At 38.2% G+C, this 16,793-nt stretch overlaps 2 protein-coding genes across 3 annotated transcripts; both read right to left on the bottom strand.

Moving 5' to 3' along the window:
* Positions 1-175: 175 nt before the first annotated feature.
* Positions 176-2,465, bottom strand: LOC138321928 (uncharacterized). 2 transcript variants are annotated; one of them, XM_069265963.1, is made up of 4 exons: positions 1,852-2,465; positions 1,389-1,761; positions 1,147-1,253; positions 176-973 (listed from the first exon to the last, which is right to left on the bottom strand). In XM_069265963.1, the coding sequence occupies exons 2-4, from the start codon at positions 1,757-1,759 to the stop codon at positions 522-524; spliced, it is 930 nt and encodes a 309-aa protein (XP_069122064.1). In that variant the 5' UTR covers positions 1,760-1,761; positions 1,852-2,465; the 3' UTR covers positions 176-521. The 2 variants fall into 2 exon arrangements, with proteins under 2 accessions (XP_069122064.1, XP_069122065.1); XM_069265964.1 differs by lacking the exon at positions 1,852-2,465 and having other exon boundaries at positions 1,389-1,771.
* A 2-nt stretch (positions 2,466-2,467) lies between these two features.
* On the bottom strand, positions 2,468-15,005 carry LOC138322338 (transmembrane channel-like protein 3). Its single transcript, XM_069266375.1, has 19 exons — positions 14,887-15,005; positions 14,348-14,500; positions 13,211-13,286; positions 12,703-12,784; positions 12,164-12,270; positions 11,696-11,794; positions 10,842-10,981; positions 10,545-10,692; positions 8,932-8,975; positions 8,103-8,262; positions 7,643-7,752; positions 7,342-7,411; positions 6,694-6,900; positions 5,707-5,835; positions 5,284-5,351; positions 4,325-4,564; positions 3,951-4,076; positions 3,522-3,600; positions 2,468-2,679 (listed from the first exon to the last, which is right to left on the bottom strand). The coding sequence occupies exons 1-19, from the start codon at positions 15,003-15,005 to the stop codon at positions 2,515-2,517; spliced, it is 2,322 nt and encodes a 773-aa protein (XP_069122476.1). The 3' UTR covers positions 2,468-2,514.
* Between the last annotated feature and the right edge of the window lie 1,788 nt (positions 15,006-16,793).

The raw sequence follows: 16,793 nt of genomic DNA, 5'->3' as shown, positions 1-16,793 counted from the left end.
CAGCAGGTCATGCGGAAGGTCAACTTCCCAATTCTTATTTTTCCTATCCAAGTTACGTACCTGTTCCTGATTTCATTTAGAAGTTTTGACATAAGATAAGGCCTACAGCGGCCCCCGATAAATGTGACGACGATAGTCCAGAAAACTCGTAGTCCGGACAGAAGTGTCGGGGAACGGATTCCCAAAACGTTCAACATTGACAGATAAAAACTAACAATTTAACAGTCCGAAAAATACGTAATCTGGATGGTTTATTTTGGAATCGAAAGTGTCCGGATTACCGAGGGTTCATTGTACATCGATAAGTGATGATCCCTGAAGCTTAAAGTTCCGCTCATTAAGAAAGACTGCATTATTCTGTAGTTTCAGATTTTATATCTGTCAACGATTAAACACAAGAAAAATCATCTAGAACAATTGGTGCTTCATGTATTTGTTTTGAGGTCCTCATGTCTATACATATATTTATGATCTGCTAACGTTAATAGAAATCGGCTATTGAGATACAAGATACATGTATATCAGTAATCGCATGGCGGCTCCTCTGTCCAAGAAGGAGGTACGGCACTTGTTTTCGAGCGACTTGGAGACGTGTCCAACTGACGGTCCCTGTTGTATGCGTCTGCAAGGCCTGACGTCACCCTGAAACCATCGTTAAATCCATTTGGAGGTCTATGGCGCCGAAACGGTTTGACACGTGGAGCTACTGTTGGACCTCTTTTACGCTTGTTTAGACTTGCAGAATCCACTTCCACTGAGTGCGGTAGCTTTGCAGAATCCACTTCCACTGGGTGCGGTAGCTTTGCAGAATCCACTGGGTGCGGTAGCTTTGCAGAATCCACTTTCACTGGGTGCGGTAGCTTTGCAGAATCCACTTCCACTGGGTGCGATAGTTTTCTGGTCTTCGGTAACCATAGCTTATATGGTTTGGTAATAGTTTCTGTATCTCCATCGAGGGCCGTTTCAGTTATTTCTGTAATTGAAGACAAGTAAGATAAACAAAATATTAGTTCGTTAAAACTGCGTCTGGATTAATTATACGAAATGGATCAATGCAAGAAAATCTTAACTAAACATTCACCATAATCAGGAGGCCATTGCCATGAAACTTCATTTACCTTAAACGTAAGTTCTATTTATTCTTACCGTCATGTGCAGTTGTCGTGGTTTCCGATTGTTCCTCATTCATGATCGGTAAAATATCGTTGAGTCGAAGTTCTTTTGTTGTGTTTGGACTCTCGGTAATTGTTTGCCTACAAATGTAGATAAGCATTTCAATTCTGATGTCTTTATATATTTTTCAGCCGTTTCCAATGAAAGCAGGCATTTCTAAATCGTAAAATAATACGAACGCTTTCCACAATTACGTTATAAAGAAATTGACATACTTGGCAATCTTCGATACAGCTTTACGGAATTTCTGTGTTGCTGTAACCACGGCTACTTGAGTCTTCCTTTCCTTTGCGTTGTCTGCCTTCGTTGATCTCTCTTCCTCAGATGAAGATCTTGTTTTAGTTGTATGTATTGTAAATCCATTTCTCCGCAAATGGTGATTGGATGAGTTTTCAGTTGAACTCGAAATAGTCTGCAATGGATTCAATCTACTCTTCTTGATGTTTGGTGTTTGCCTTGGTCCAACTTTGGCAGTGCCCATATGTCTAGACAAGTTAAATGTAGGATCATTACTTGACGATCCTACCTTACTCATTGAACCAGCGGATAGTATCTTCGCCACTCGTGATGCAGCCAGCATAGACATTGCTAAAAAGAAGTTCATTAGATCATGAGACAAAGAAACGTTCTAGTGACGATAAAAGTGAAAATATGATAAAATTTTGTTAATATACAAACCAACATCGCCAAGTCCTCCTTTTTTCCTCTTTGGACCGACCTTCGGACCCGCACGTCCTCCCGTCCCATGCGTCTGGTTGTTTGACTGGCCGTCTGACTTCAATGCCCATGTTGCTTGAAGGATATAGCGTACACAATCTCAGAGCAAGACAAAATGACAAACACAAATGTGAAAAAAACATTCTTATATTCTGTGTAACATGTAATATCAGTTGGGTACTTGTGTTTAGGAAATTTCCTCAAATTCTCTATAGTTAGAAATGTAGAAAAGTATCAATACTTTATAAAACATGATTCATTGTATTTAATATTCATGGTTCCAGACATCTGCGAAATCAACGCAACATTCTAGACATCGATGTTATACAGTAATTACACTTTGATACACGTGGTTTAAGTGTAATAAATATCAGAGCAAGTCTATCCCATTTTGCTCTTATATTTACAGACGGCCGAATTGTGACAATATACCTCTGGATAAGAGCAAGTCTATCCCATTTTGCTCTTATATTTACAGACGGCCGAATTGTGACAATATACCTCTGGATAATGGGTTATTTATGTAATATTAAACAAAACCGTAGTGGATGACGTGTAGGAACTACAGCGCCAATAGTATGTCCCACTGTTATTTTTCATTTGATATCCTAAATATGCCAAAATTTAATTAAATTCTATCAACAGATCAGACCAGGAACAAATGGAAAAAAATAAAAATACATTTAGCATATAAATTGAAATATTATTGTAATGTCCTAAAGGTAGTATCAAGGCCCGGAACTTACCATCCGCCATGGCATAAACCTTTCGCTTCCCCTCTGTTCGCTCCTGATTTATATACAAAATACAGACATTTTGTGTGTGATTGTAGTCTTTTAGACATGTACATACTTGTAACCCTCGATAGGACGACATACTATCTATGTCACCTAGAAATGATTTGTATTTTCTTGGGCACAAAATTTGATTTAAAATTTAGGATTTTTATAATGGGAAGAAATGACAGATTTGTAGGTAGCTGATAAACATTTTTAATGATGACATTATGATGCAAAATTGATAACAACTGAATAAGGAAATGTCTGAAAAAGGTCAGAGTTGAAGGTAATAAATTCAGAGGTCAAGGTCAAATTTTACATCTTTTCTAGTGAACGCATTATGCAGTAAATTGTTGAGGAATGTAGCAAAGACTCATTAGCTGATCATAGGTCAGTGACAGTGGGTCACATGTCAGGGGCATTGCATCAAATATCAATGTCATTGTTTCAGAGTTCAAGGTCACCAGCTTTGATTTTAGCTTGAAAAATATCACAATTTTGTTTCTATTAAGTGGTGAGATCTTGTAATATCGTTATAATGCTGTTAAGAATATGATCGGAGTTACATGAACAAAAAGAATACAGATTGTTTTAAATATTTTAAAATATTTTGCATATTGTATATTTACGGGGGCTTGCTTGCGGTAAAGTCTGATTCCCTGGTGGGTCAGTCATTTAGCGGGGTCTCTGCTGACATGATTAACATTGGTTCTCGAAGAATGATTCTGATCTCATATACACGTACACAGAGAAATTCAATATTTTATCCCAGGAGAAGAAGATAACTCTATTTAACAAAACTACCTAAAGACCAGCTTTTTCTTCAATAACTGTTTACCGAGATTAACTTACATATTCTAGTGCAATCCGGAGCTGCTTGTTGGCGTCTCTGAGAGACTGACTCACAACCGTCAGATAATATATGAGCATTCTGTCGTAAAACAGATGGAACTGTTCTTTAAAATAAGTGAATTGTATCATTTATAAATACTAAAGAGGTGAGACATTCATTTATATAGTATTATCCAAGAGGAAATTACTGATGGCTTCAATGTTATAACTACAAAACTAGAAATACACTAACACAGATTATCAGACAATTAAATATGTTACACAACAATACGGTTATACTGTGCTCTTCAATGGTTTTTGAAAAGATACAAGTGGCGTTTGAGACGACCAATAGAAAGCTGAATGCGTACAAGACCAACAGAAACACCAACTCCGAATCCGATGGAAAGTCGTGTTAATGGACAAGTGTAATGTTACTAGGTGACGTACCCGAGCAGCAGGAAGAGCGGCAGTATGACGACAGGAGATGAGGTATACGATAGGACTATCCCAGCCATATCTGGAAGGTCCTGCTCAATCGTGTCCGTCAGTGTACTTAGTATCTGTTGTTGGCCACTACAGCAACATAAATAATATCTTTCATAAACGACAAATTAATTTGCAACTTTAGAAACTGTGACTTCTGCCTACCATCGCGTCGTCTATTTGGGACGTTTTCATGAACATTATGTGATTTGACACGACAGAAATATAGGTCAAACACTTAACTGACACGTGAAGGATATTTAGACGTTTTGCTACATTTCACATTTCTTGAAAAAGACACATTAACCATTAAGCTATCAAATTGAATGTGGTTTTACCTGAACGGTCCACAATGCGGAGATGGTACCAGGGCAACTATGGCGAACAGGGGAGGCAGCATAGTGAGGAAAAGCATCAGCAACAGCAAGGCGTAGTAAAAATTACTGGAGCGTGACGCCCGGAATATTCCCTCCTGGGGGACGTTACTGGTCATCACGGCCCAGCTCCTTATGTACACTAACACTAGTAGCTTCAGTAAATTGAGGACGGCAAGGCCAGGTGCGAAAAAGAGGCCTAACCTAAAATAAGATCGTCTTTTCAATTTAAACAAGAGGCCCAAGGACATTAACGATCATCTGACTACCTTGGCAATAGTCATATAGGAAATTAATTAGATATGGTGTCATTGTAGCCATATTCGATTTTTGATCAACCAGAGATGTAACAACACTTTGTCAAGATCATATCAGGATAATTTCAGGCAAATTTCGACCAAATCGCACCGGTAGAACAGTAGAAGAAGTTCAAAATGTGTTTTCAAGATGGCGGCTTTGGTGCTCATCTTGGACTTTGGATTGACCCTAAAAATAGCAACACTTGGTCGAGACCATATCAGGATCATTTCAGGAAAGTTTGAGCAAAATCGAACCGGTAGAACTGTAGAAGTTCAAAATGTGTTTTCAAGATGGCGGCTGTGGCGGCCTTGGACTTCTGATCGACCCGAAAAATAACCACCCTTGGTCGGGATAATGTCAGGGTCATTTCATGCAAGTTTCAGCTAAATCGTAATGGTAAAACTTGAGAAGAAGTTCAAAATGTGAAAAGTTAACGTACGGCGCACGGCGGACGAATCATGATGACCGACCTTTGGTCATCATGACCAAAAAGGTCATCATGACCCTTGCGTTTGCGTAAACTGAATGGCGACTAATTTTAAAATATCATCGTAATTACTGATTTCATTACTAATCGAATAGCTCATCAATATGTATCACAAAATGAGAAACAGAAAGCTTACCAAATTACCCCTTGGTTATTCACAAGATGAAGAAGATTTTCAGCAGTCGTGAAGTCGGCGTATCCTGGCTATCAAAAAAGCAAACAATATTAATTAATTGGAGATGATCTCTATTGTCTCGTGTAAATGAATGTCCTTCAGATCACCATATCAAGAACATGAATATCTATAAGAATCACGAAGAAAAAAGAAATAACAGCGAAACAAGATCTACCAAGTAATGCTCCTAGTTATCTCTAACCTTCCAATTTGAGTGAAAGAACAGACTAGCTCTCTATCTTTCTTTACCTATACATGCATTTAGGCACGGGGAAACCTGAGGAGTTGGTCCTCCCATGTATACAACTGATAATATTAAGAAACTTGCTATTTTTTCTAACGTTATGTAAATATGGTGAATTCCATGATGTTCGGAAAACTTACGAACTTTTTTTGCAGGTCCCAGCAGCACATGCTGTTGCAGTAACGGACGAAAAGTCCCCGGATGAACTCTAGTACAATGATCTGTCCCACCACTACCGCAAGGTCCATCAGCGTCAGCTTCACTACTTCCTGTTCAAGGGAATAACGTGTGTGTTACTGGGCCACATCTCTTGTGTGAGGTAGACATGGTTACTCGTATCTGTGAGGTAGACATGGTTACTCGTCTCATAATCTGCCTCTTTATTTGACAATTTGGAAACATTTATTTATTGCTCTTGTTGGACCGAAAGAAAACATATCGGGTGGTCTAGATGCTGGAGGATACCGGATAAACCAACATAAAAAATCGTGATCAGGCAAGTAACAACGATCTACTTTTTCACGTCCGATTGAGGGATCGTACCCCAGTCGTCTTGGTGAAAGGTGAATGTGTTACCAAGATAGTTACATACAGAACAAATAGTTGAAAAAGGCATCGGATACAAATATCAATAATAGGATACAAATATCAATAATAGGATACAAATATCAATAATAGGATACAAATATCAATAATTGGATACAAATATAAATAATAGAACCGAACGGGTCCTAGCCATTAGAAAACAACTATTTTGTTCTTTCTTAAGTGATGTGAAGGTGATATTTCTATGGCATGTGGGTTAAAATAAAAACAGATGAAAAATATACTTCAAACAATGACAGAAGCAACAAATGATTTTGTATGTAGTTACCATGGATATGGATATTATGTCATAGAGGTAACACAAAGTGATTAAACTCGCCCAGGGCTTCACACTTATGTGGTCCAGATGATGGATTAATAGAATCCTTCGTCCTCTTTGGGGTGAGACAGGATAATCCCAACCCGAGGGGTGAGATTTTTAAGTTGTCAAGCACGAGGCTTTGCCCAGTGTTTGACAGCTTAAGAATCTTATCCGAGGTAAATGACAACAGGCCGGTACCATTGTATGAGAACTATACGACCTGTCCGATCATGGTTTCCCAGCACAGGTCCGCCGATATTTCCTCAGAGGTCATACCAATACATGACACATTATAACCAGCGGTCGGTAGGGCTGCTGTGAAGTTGCTGCCGAATGTAGTTGACAGCAGACTGGTATTTCCCGGACCGATGGTCGTAGTCTCTTCACAGCTTGTACCGTTGCTTAGTTTCTCTGCTAGCTCTTTCTTCTACAATAACATTTACGCTTAGTATGGTGGCTGATTCCCAAGCGAAGATCGACAATGTGCCATGCGATGAGTGACAATGCGAAATGAGAGCGACAGTATGTTTGCTGCATCGCGCATTGCTCCTCACATGTCGCATTGTCGCTCTTTGCTTGGCGCATAGTCTCACTGTTGCTCTTCACTTGACACATTGTCGTATAATGATTGTAGACAAGTGATGTATCGCGTCATATCTAATGGCTGAAAGGATATAGGTACTTTGTTCTATTAGTATGAACATTTTAGTCGCTACAAGAAACATATACCGAGTAAGATACAATTCTAAGTAACGTCAGTGTATTTCTGGATTGGAATTACAGACTTATAGATAGACGTATACTAATGTGTTTGGAGTATTTCGGCGATGATTTCCTGTTATACAAGTCTAGATAGATGAATACTCACCATATCTTGCTGCTTCCAGAAAAGTGCTATAAATAACGTATATAGATTCAAAAGGTTGAGTGCAAAGATCCTGAAAAATAGGACGTCACGTAATTTTATTAAAAGTTTGTTTTGTTTTATGTGAAAGAGGTGGCATTCAAATACATCAAAGTTACATGTAAGTGATCTTGCTTTCGTTTTTTGCTTCATGGAGCGAAAGAGATGCTGCATTTAATTTTATCAACACAAACTGCGGAAAAATGTATTCACAACTTATATTTCATGGCATATTCTCGCTGTCGATAAAATGGTTTCCACGTACCTGGCTAGTTGCCATTGCAGACTAACACGAGGATGGTACTTCTCCAGAACAGCGAAAAGGTCGAAGATGGTTGGGAAAACAGTCGAGATAACGGTCATCACCAGAGTTAACTGTGGGAACAATTAAAGACACATTCTAGTTATCGGAAATCATTTTTTTTATAAAGTAAATGATGACATAAAGGCTATGATGATAAAACACACAAACTTTATCATTAAGTTCATATGCTCTATAAGAACTCATTAATTTATCATTTAGCTAATTTTAATTATATGCACATTAACGCCCGATTCACAGCTTCAGACATTGAAAGCCTACGCGGTCTGTCATGTGCAATATCTTTAGTGGTTTGAAGCTTTGGCATCACTTGTGGGAACAACTGATGTGACAACATGTAACAATAGTACATTTAGACACGTGAATACAGAGAATCGACGTCACCGAAGTAATTCTGCAGTACCTCGTTTTCCCGCCAGAATCCTGTTGTGACGTTTCCCTGACGTTTCTGAATGTCCAACTGACGAGACCTTTCTACACACAGCTGTATGGCGTAAGTACTACCCCCTAACATCAGTAATACACAAACGTTTGCCAGGACTCTAAACGCTATTAACTTCTTCCTACAATAGTTAAGTGTTATTGTATTACAAATTATCTTCAATTTCTACTAAAAACAATCTACATCAGGATGAAACACAGTATTTTGTAGAGTTGAAAATATATATTGAGATCGATCGTATTTTTTTTTATCCTGAAGAAAACTTTAATTTGTGTATATCAATACCATTGTAAGTCTCATAAGCCGACTGGGCATCTTTTACAAATCTAAATCTATATACTCATACAACATTTTTTGAATGACTAAATTTTATGGATGAGTGATCCTATAATAAAATACTGATCGATTGTTAAAAAAAACGGATCCGTGTAAAAATGATGCTCTTTTTTAATGTTTAAGGATTCTTGTTGGTTTGATCAGGATTTCAAGATTTGTATGACGTGTCGAAACGTCTGGATCTATTGCCTTTGAACTTTCAGGTACAAATTTATAGTTTATGCATTTAATGGCATGTTTTTACAAAAAAATGTATTAAATAGACTGTTTGTTCGGATTCTTTTATTTAGCCATTCCAATATGTCATTACATATTCCACATATTCTGCATAATAGGTAGGTCTTATTTTGTGTCACATTTTTAATAGATCTGCATAGGTTTCATTACATTAGAAAAAACAACAATTTTGGTGTTTAATTATTAAATTATGGAATTATAATAAAAACCAACTTACTTGTTAGTATCCTTTTCTTTCTCTTTTACCTCTAATATAGTTTCCTGGAGGGAAGGGAAAGGGGTAGCTCGATTAAATAAGTATTCTTACGTAGAATGATTCAACAAATCATTAGACAGGATGCAGAACGCAAAGACGATTTATGCTTTAGTGGATAACCCACATACATGGTGGGAACAGTTCTCAATAAAACAATAGTATATCAATGTCCAAAAACACCCACGCTGTAAGCGCTTTGGAGACTCCTTCGAAAAACAGTAGGGTTTTTTCTCTAGATGACAAATTTTAAACTTTCCTACCTACCCTGAATGTCGTCACTATGGAGACGGTCTTGGTGATGACTATAAATCTTGTTTTCGACACCCCTACCTACCCTGAATGTCGTCAATATGGAGGCGGTCTTGGTAATGACTAAATATGTTTTATAGACACCCCTACCTACCCTGAATGTCGTCACTATGGAGGCGGTCTTGGTAATGACTAAATATGTTTTATAGACACCCCTACCTACCCTGAATGTCGTCAATATGGAGGCGGTCTTGGTAATGACTAAATATGTTTTATATACACCCCTACCTACCCTGAATGTCGTCACTATGGAGGCGGTCTTGGTAGTGACTAAATATGTTTTTAGACACCCCTACCTACCCTGAATGTCGTCACTATGGAGGCGGTCTTGGAATGAATAATATGTATTTATAGACACCCCTACCTACCCTGAATGTCGTCACTATGGAGGCGGTCTTGGTAATGAATAAGTATGTATTTATAGACACCCCTACCTACCCTGAATGTCGTCACTATGGAGGCGGTCTTGGTAATGACTAAATATGTTTTATAGACACCCCTACCTACCCTGAATGTCGTCACTATGGAGGCGGTCTTGGTATGACAATATGTTTTTAGACACCCCTACCTACCCTGAATGTCGTCACTATGGAGGCGGTCTTGGTAATGACTAAATATGTTTTATAGACACCCCTACCTACCCTGAATGTCGTCACTATGGAGGCGGTCTTGGTAATGACTAAATATGTTTTATAGACACCCCTACCTACCCTGAATGTCGTCACTATGGAGGCGGTCTTGGTAGTGACTAAATATGTTTTATAGACACCCCTACCTACCCTGAATGTCGTCACTATGGAGGCGGTCTTGGTAATGAATAAGTATGTATTTATAGACACCCCTACCTACCCTGAATGTCGTCACTATGGAGGCGGTCTTGGTAATGAATAAGTATGTATTTATAGACACCCCTACCTACCCTGAATGTCGTCACTATGGAGGCGGTCTTGGTAATGACTAAATATGTTTTATAGACACCCCTACCTACCCTGAATGTCGTCACTATGGAGGCGGTCTTGGTAATGACTAAATATGTTTTATAGACACCCCTACCTACCCTGAATGTCGTCACTATGGAGGCGGTCTTGGTAATGACTAAATATGTATTTATAGACACCCCTACCTACCCTGAATGTCGTCACTATGGAGGCGGTCTTGGTAATGACTAAATATGTTTTATAGACACCCCTACCTACCCTGAATGTCGTCACTATGGAGGCGGTCTTGGTAATGACTAAATATGTTTTATAGACACCCCTACCTACCCTGAATGTCGTCACTATGGAGGCGGTCTTGGTTTTGGATGTCTCCGTGTTACCTATTGTGAAGTCCCAGATACAAAAGAGGCGCCAAGAGAAGGTAAACAATTCGTCCTTGTTAGATAGCCGACTCAATCGAGAATTGGATGCCATTCTACAAATTGGATGAACATATGGTTTACTTACTGTTGACAAACTGAAACTTCTTAGAAATTTAGCATAATATCATTATGCAGCTTATTGTGTATGTATTCATTACTGTCGCGAACATGTTCATTATGAAGTTAAAGAAATTTTACCTACTTCCTTAGAACCACGATGAAGCTGACGGCAAAGGTAGCAAATCCTGTGACGAGGTAGGCTAGTGGTAACCTGTAACCCTGGCCGATCACACGCTCATCACCATAGTAACCGTAGAACACTACAGAGTACTTCACTATCCCCTGGAGACAGAAAACTGGAAATTACAGAGTACGTCAAGATCTCTTGGAAACAGAAAACTGGAAATTACAGAGTACGTCAAGATCTCTTGGAAACAGAAAACTGGAAATTACAGAGTACGTCAAGATCTCTTGGAAACAGAAAACTGGAAATTACAGAGTACGTCAAGATCTCTTGGAAACAGAAAACTGGAAATTACAGAGTACGTCAAGATCTCTTGGAAACAGAAAACTGGAAATTACAGAGTACGTCAAGATCTCTTGGAAACAGAAAACTGGAAATTACAGAGTACGTCAAGATCTCTTGGAAACAGAAAACTGGAAATTACAGAGTACGTCAAGATCTCTTGGAAACAGAAAACTGGAAATTACAGAGTACGTCAAGATCTCTTGGGAACAGAAAACTGGGAAATTACAGAGTACGTCAAGATCTCGTGGAAACAGAAAACTGGAAATTACAGAGTACGTCAAGATCTCTTGGAAACAGAAAACTGGAAATTACAGAGTACGTCAAGATCTCTTGGGAACAGAAAACTGGGAAATTACAGAGTACGTCAAGATCTCGTGGAAACAGAAAACTGGAAATTAGAGTACGTCAAGATCTCCTGAAAATAGAAAACTGGAAATTAAAGAATACTCCATAATCTTCTTGGTCGGAACATAAATATTACAAATGCCATTATATAAAAAAAAAATCAACAAAAAATGGAACCTTACCTCAGCCTCCCAGATAGTTTCAAAGTCGCGCGATGTCTCCAGCTCAGAAATAGGGATAGATTTACGAGCGATGCTTCCATGTGCTTCCCCTACGATTAGCTGTGAGACAGAAACATGAAAGTGTAGGCATCAACTGGACCGAAAAATAGGCTCGTTATTATATCAGCAGCACTAATCAAAGAAAGGTCGAAGGCAATATCTATCCAGTTATAGTATACTGTGATGTGAATGAGAATACGAACAATTCAAAACGTCGACTTGATATTGAATATAAAGAATGCAGATTTGTACAGAGAACTACGGAAAGAAACGAGGCATATGTTTTGGTAGAATAAATCAAGGTCAATATAAACAAGAGATAGCTATTTTATTCAGAACTGGGATGGATTATAGGCCATGGATATCTAAGGAACCTGTTGGGTAGTCTTCGAGCGGGTAGGGAAAATATCTTGTATTAACTACTAGTACCTCTGGCAGGATGACGAAGCAGACTTGAAGGAGCATGAGCCACACGTTGATCCAGATGAGCCACCTCAGAAAGAGGAAGTAAGATGCCACTACTGTCCCGAAGTGGCCTTAGGTAACAAGGTTAGACATTCTAATTACATATTAGTATGATAATTACGGGACTAGATTACAATTAATTCATACACCAGAATAGTGCTGGTTATATACTATCAACACACACTGAGATGTGATGGGATGTCACAATAATGTGGAATAAATATCCTCATAGAAAGTGAGAAAGATCTGCATAAAAATTATTAACTAAAAGTCATAGAGTGAGTTATCAGTGTACTTCATCGATATGTTACATCTCACTATTATATTCCTAATAAATTTTTGCAAAAAAATTATCCGAACCGGTTAGTGAAAATATTTTTCCGAGCCAAGTAGTAAAAACCAACAACATAAACATATATGATATAAATCGCGCAATTAAATTTAAGCTTGTCAAGCAAAAAATGAAGAGGTTAAAGATTAATTTTAGTTTTTTGTATACTTACTTTCAATGGTTTTTACTTTCACCTCCCAGGGAGTGAGTAGAGCTAGTGTGTCTGTAACCAGTCGTCTCAACCGTCGCCATGCCTACCGGATAGTAATGGATGACAACATAGCAGATACACCAATGATTTGTAAACAATAGCATTTTCAGGCAAACAATACAAAACGATTGTTTTTCGTTCTTGAAGATTTTATGATTTATGTGTGCCTTCAATTCTAAATCTAAGTATGTCTGCGATGGGGGAGTGAATACGTTATCCAACAGCCTACCAAAGGCCCTCCAATAGCAGTTTCTGCTATGTACTGTCATTGTCATTAGTCGGTATCCTTTTTCCTCCACAGACACATGACAAGTCATAAATGTTACTAATAGGTTGAAAAATTGCCACTTAATAAATCCGCAAGGAGTTAAAGGTTACCGAAAGTGTTATTTAACTGAGTATGATAGTTATCATGATCATCAAATCCTATTTGTCTCCAAACCTGGGAGGTTGTTTCTGTGTAACTTACCCGGGCGCCCTTTTCTTGGTACCCTCGACCTCTGGACAGTTGACCTTGGTGTTTTTCCACATACGACTTCGCATAACTGTTCAAAAAAATTAAGTAATTTTAAAGGGCCACTACCTTTCCGAAACGGCTTTTAATTTTTAAAATAGGAATGTAAAACGAGATCAATAATTTTGTAGAGTCGCAGAAGTTATTAACTATACGTTTACTAGCACACTTATCATCACCTTCAGAACTGTTTAATTAGAATAAATAAAATGTTAATTTTCATAACGCGGGTCGTTTTATGTTTCCCGCCGTCGTCCTAAATGCCGCGCGGTAGTTGACTATCACTGCGCCAGACGGCAAAACAGCGAAATGAATCTCCACTGTTATCGTACATTAGACTGGAAATCTTGCATATGTTTGGTGTTGCAACCTCATCTTAAGCCATCGATATCTATTTTCTTTTCTTATTTATGTTTTTAAGAAACCTTTAAATTTTGCTCCGGAAAGGTAGTGGGCCTTTAAGAGTATGATTCGGGAAGAATAAGCCTGATATATTAGTTGTAAGGAATGGATAACAAGCCATACCCATCTTCTAACACCTCGATCATTCTTCTTGATCAATGAGAAGGGATACTTTGTAGGTCGTTATAGGCTTTAGCCAGTTGTGTTAAATGTAAAATCAGATGATTGTTTGTGATAATTTCTTTTGACAATGAAGAGACTAAAGCATTTATCTACTAAATTGTTTATCATTCGTGACTTACACCCAAGGGATGATTTCAGACATCTGACAACACCACCTTTACTACAATTCAAAACACCAAGTAACTACTATAGAGTTCCAATGAAGTATTGTGTTAATCAACAAATAATCCGAAACAAGTTTTATTTACAATTTGTTCAGATGACCTTTTATTTCAGGTGACCGCTAAGGGTGGGGGGTATAGGGCGTTTACTGTTATAGATCTCTATATTCGCGGAGTCGATATTTCGTGGTCTCCTATACCTAACATACACGTCTTTGAGCTATTGTTTTCATGTAAGTCAGTGAATTATGATTAATTTCACGGGGTTTAGAATTCGCTGATTTAAGTAAGGCCGTGAATTTATCGAAAATAAACAACCCACGAAAACTAACCCGCTGTACAGTACCTGATGAGTCGGAGTTTCTTCGCCATTCTCCAGGGCTGGTACCGAGCACTCTCAATGACGCCCTTCTGAAGTTTGATGTTTTCATAAATATCTTCGTCGTCGTCTGACGAATCATCGAACTCCTTGTACATCTCGTGAATGTCCTCTTGGTCACTACAACGGGTTGATGTGTGGGAAACCAGCAGTTGTATATTTATATTTCAATCTTTTTTTTGTTTGTTTAAAATTACGTTCAAACTAATCTTTGCGCAAATTACTGAAATGTCATGTTAAGCATGACTAATATAATGTTGATGACAATATAACAAGATAGTAAATTGTGTATTCAGAAATATAACAAATCTTGCAACCATATGAGTGCATCTAAAAGGATATTTTCACCAAAGTCAATATTTAAAGTTTCTTGGCATTTTTCTCTATAGAATTCCTTTTATGATAATGATATTGTCCTCTATAAAGGAAACCCTCCATTCCAAATTTCTCAATAGAATATTGCGAATCCCCTGTAACATAATCATCCATATATAATATCTCTTTACCATTTTTCCATGAAGTCGGCGATGGCAGAAGCAGACGACCTGTGTTTCCTTGTACGGGATTTACTTGGTCCACTTTTGTCTGTTTGACAGGACACCTCGACCTGTCGTGGGGCTGTCATCCTCACACAAATAATCACTCTGTCCTTTTTCCTCGGAGCTCAAAAAGATTTGATATATCTTAATAACTTTCGCGTTATTGGGTTTCTGTAGAATACATTTCTGAGTATTTGTTAGTGAAAAATCAACGTTTCTCTCTCGTGTATTCAGGTTCCACACTATTGCATTCTGTTAATACTATCGACCTCCTGTGGTTATTAGGTTCTATGTTCTAAAGTATCACTCTTTCTTTAGGATTATGTAAGCAATAACCAGAAGACCCCACCCTGTGTGTTTGTCTAATGTTAACTGACGAGACGAGATGAACAGGAGGGGTTGTAAAGATTTGTTCTGGGGAGGTAAGAGACTTTTGTTGATAATAATGCGGTCATCGATGTCACACCTCTAAAAAATTACGATAAAGTTTTAAGATTTAAAGAAAATCATTATTTTTTTCTGAAAAAAAATCTCTTTCGAGCCTCTTTCAAATTGAGAGTATTGATTTGTGCTAAGTCCTAAACTGAATCAATACTACCCGGGAATGCTGCCGAGTGTTACAACTTTATTGCGTGCAGTTTATATGGAGGTTTCGTGTTCCATTTTACACGTGCACAACTTTATACAAAGCAGCTTATCAATGTATACAAGTCTTTAAACTGTCGTAATACATGTATTCAACCACTCGAGTGAGTTGCAAGCTAAAAAAAATGTTTTTTTGAATTAAATGTATAAGATATTCATCTGCAATCGTCGGCTGCCCACGTTAATCGGTCTGATATAAACGGAGCGTAGTTGATACGTTTTATTGTATATAATTGAAATTGTAGATATATAGGTACATATGAACGAAAAGGGGGATTTCTCACACAAGGGAAATATATGACAAATATGGTCCATATTATAAGAAAATTAACCACCAATTATGGAATATGCTAGCATGTAAAAGTATGTTTTTAGCTTATGGTGCAGTCCGCGTGAGATAACAACCACCCATTCAGTTACGAACTCACAAAAAGAAATGTCAAAGTCTGTACCAGCCGAGCAATTACTAACAGTTATACACATATACTGTGACATAAAGTTTACATATGATTCTAAACTGGTAACAATTCTAAGATAACTTCCTATCAACACATTTTATCGCTATGAAACACACTGCCCTACCCAGAGTTGGTGTTCGGGGAAGACTTCAAAGAGGATAAAAGACTCACGAGGACAGGTTTCACTGACATGGTACAGACAAGAGAAGGCTTGTCAGTGGGTGAAGGTGTGAGAACAACCAATGCCTGAGGATGTAGAGGCCAGACCGGGGCTCTATCGACTGAACTACATGTCACCGATGATCGGTACTCAGAACAAGAGGCACCAATAGTGTTGGAAACCACTCCTCTTGGGTTTAAAAGTGACATAAATCCAGTATCCACACCGGACAGTTGGTAGGGGGTAGACAAAAGAGTGGCATACGTAGCAGGTATTGAGGAAAGTTTGAAGAATTGAAGAAACACTATTCTGTTGCCAAAATGCAGTTAATGGCTTATTCCAAACGAGAAGGCCAAAGGACATCAGTCAAATCATTACAGTTAGCATGTTTGGTGCGCAAGATTTTTTGTACCATATTGGCGAGATATAATAAATCGTACATCAACCAGACATGAAGGATCTTCCTGTGATGTTACATGTAAAACGTGTAATCGAGCTGAGCCAAGTGGGCAGAGAGGCAAAGACATGCTTTTGGCTCTGCAGATCATTACGGTTACTGCTTCTGTTGCGACGTGAGGTTGGTAGGCCTATTGGACACTAGCAAATCATTC

The sequence above is a fragment of the Argopecten irradians genome, chromosome 4 (genome assembly GCF_041381155.1).
Source record: "Argopecten irradians isolate NY chromosome 4, Ai_NY, whole genome shotgun sequence".
Taxonomy (NCBI): domain Eukaryota; kingdom Metazoa; phylum Mollusca; class Bivalvia; order Pectinida; family Pectinidae; genus Argopecten; species Argopecten irradians.
This window is presented reverse-complemented; position numbering and strand designations above follow the sequence as displayed.

What these genes read in the sequence shown, in the direction of transcription:
- LOC138321928 (XM_069265963.1), bottom strand. Translation starts at nt 1,759, where the DNA reads ATGTCTATGCTGGCTGCATCACGAGTGGCGAAGATACTATCCGCTGGT. An exon ending in GCTGTATCGAAGATTGCCAA is followed by an intron (nt 1,254 to 1,388) that starts GTATGTCAATTT and finishes CTACATTTGTAG; the next exon opens with GCAAACAATTACCGAGAGTC. An exon ending in CACGACAACTGCACATGACG is followed by an intron (nt 974 to 1,146) that starts GTAAGAATAAAT and finishes CTTCAATTACAG; the next exon opens with AAATAACTGAAACGGCCCTC.
- LOC138322338 (XM_069266375.1), bottom strand. Translation starts at nt 15,005, where the DNA reads ATGACAGCCCCACGACAGGTCGAGGTGTCCTGTCAAACAGACAAAAGT. An exon ending in AAGAAACTCCGACTCATCAG is followed by an intron (nt 13,287 to 14,347) that starts GTACTGTACAGC and finishes TTTTTTGAACAG; the next exon opens with TTATGCGAAGTCGTATGTGG. An exon ending in GGGACCTGCAAAAAAAGTTC is followed by an intron (nt 5,352 to 5,706) that starts GTAAGTTTTCCG and finishes CTTTTTTGATAG; the next exon opens with CCAGGATACGCCGACTTCAC.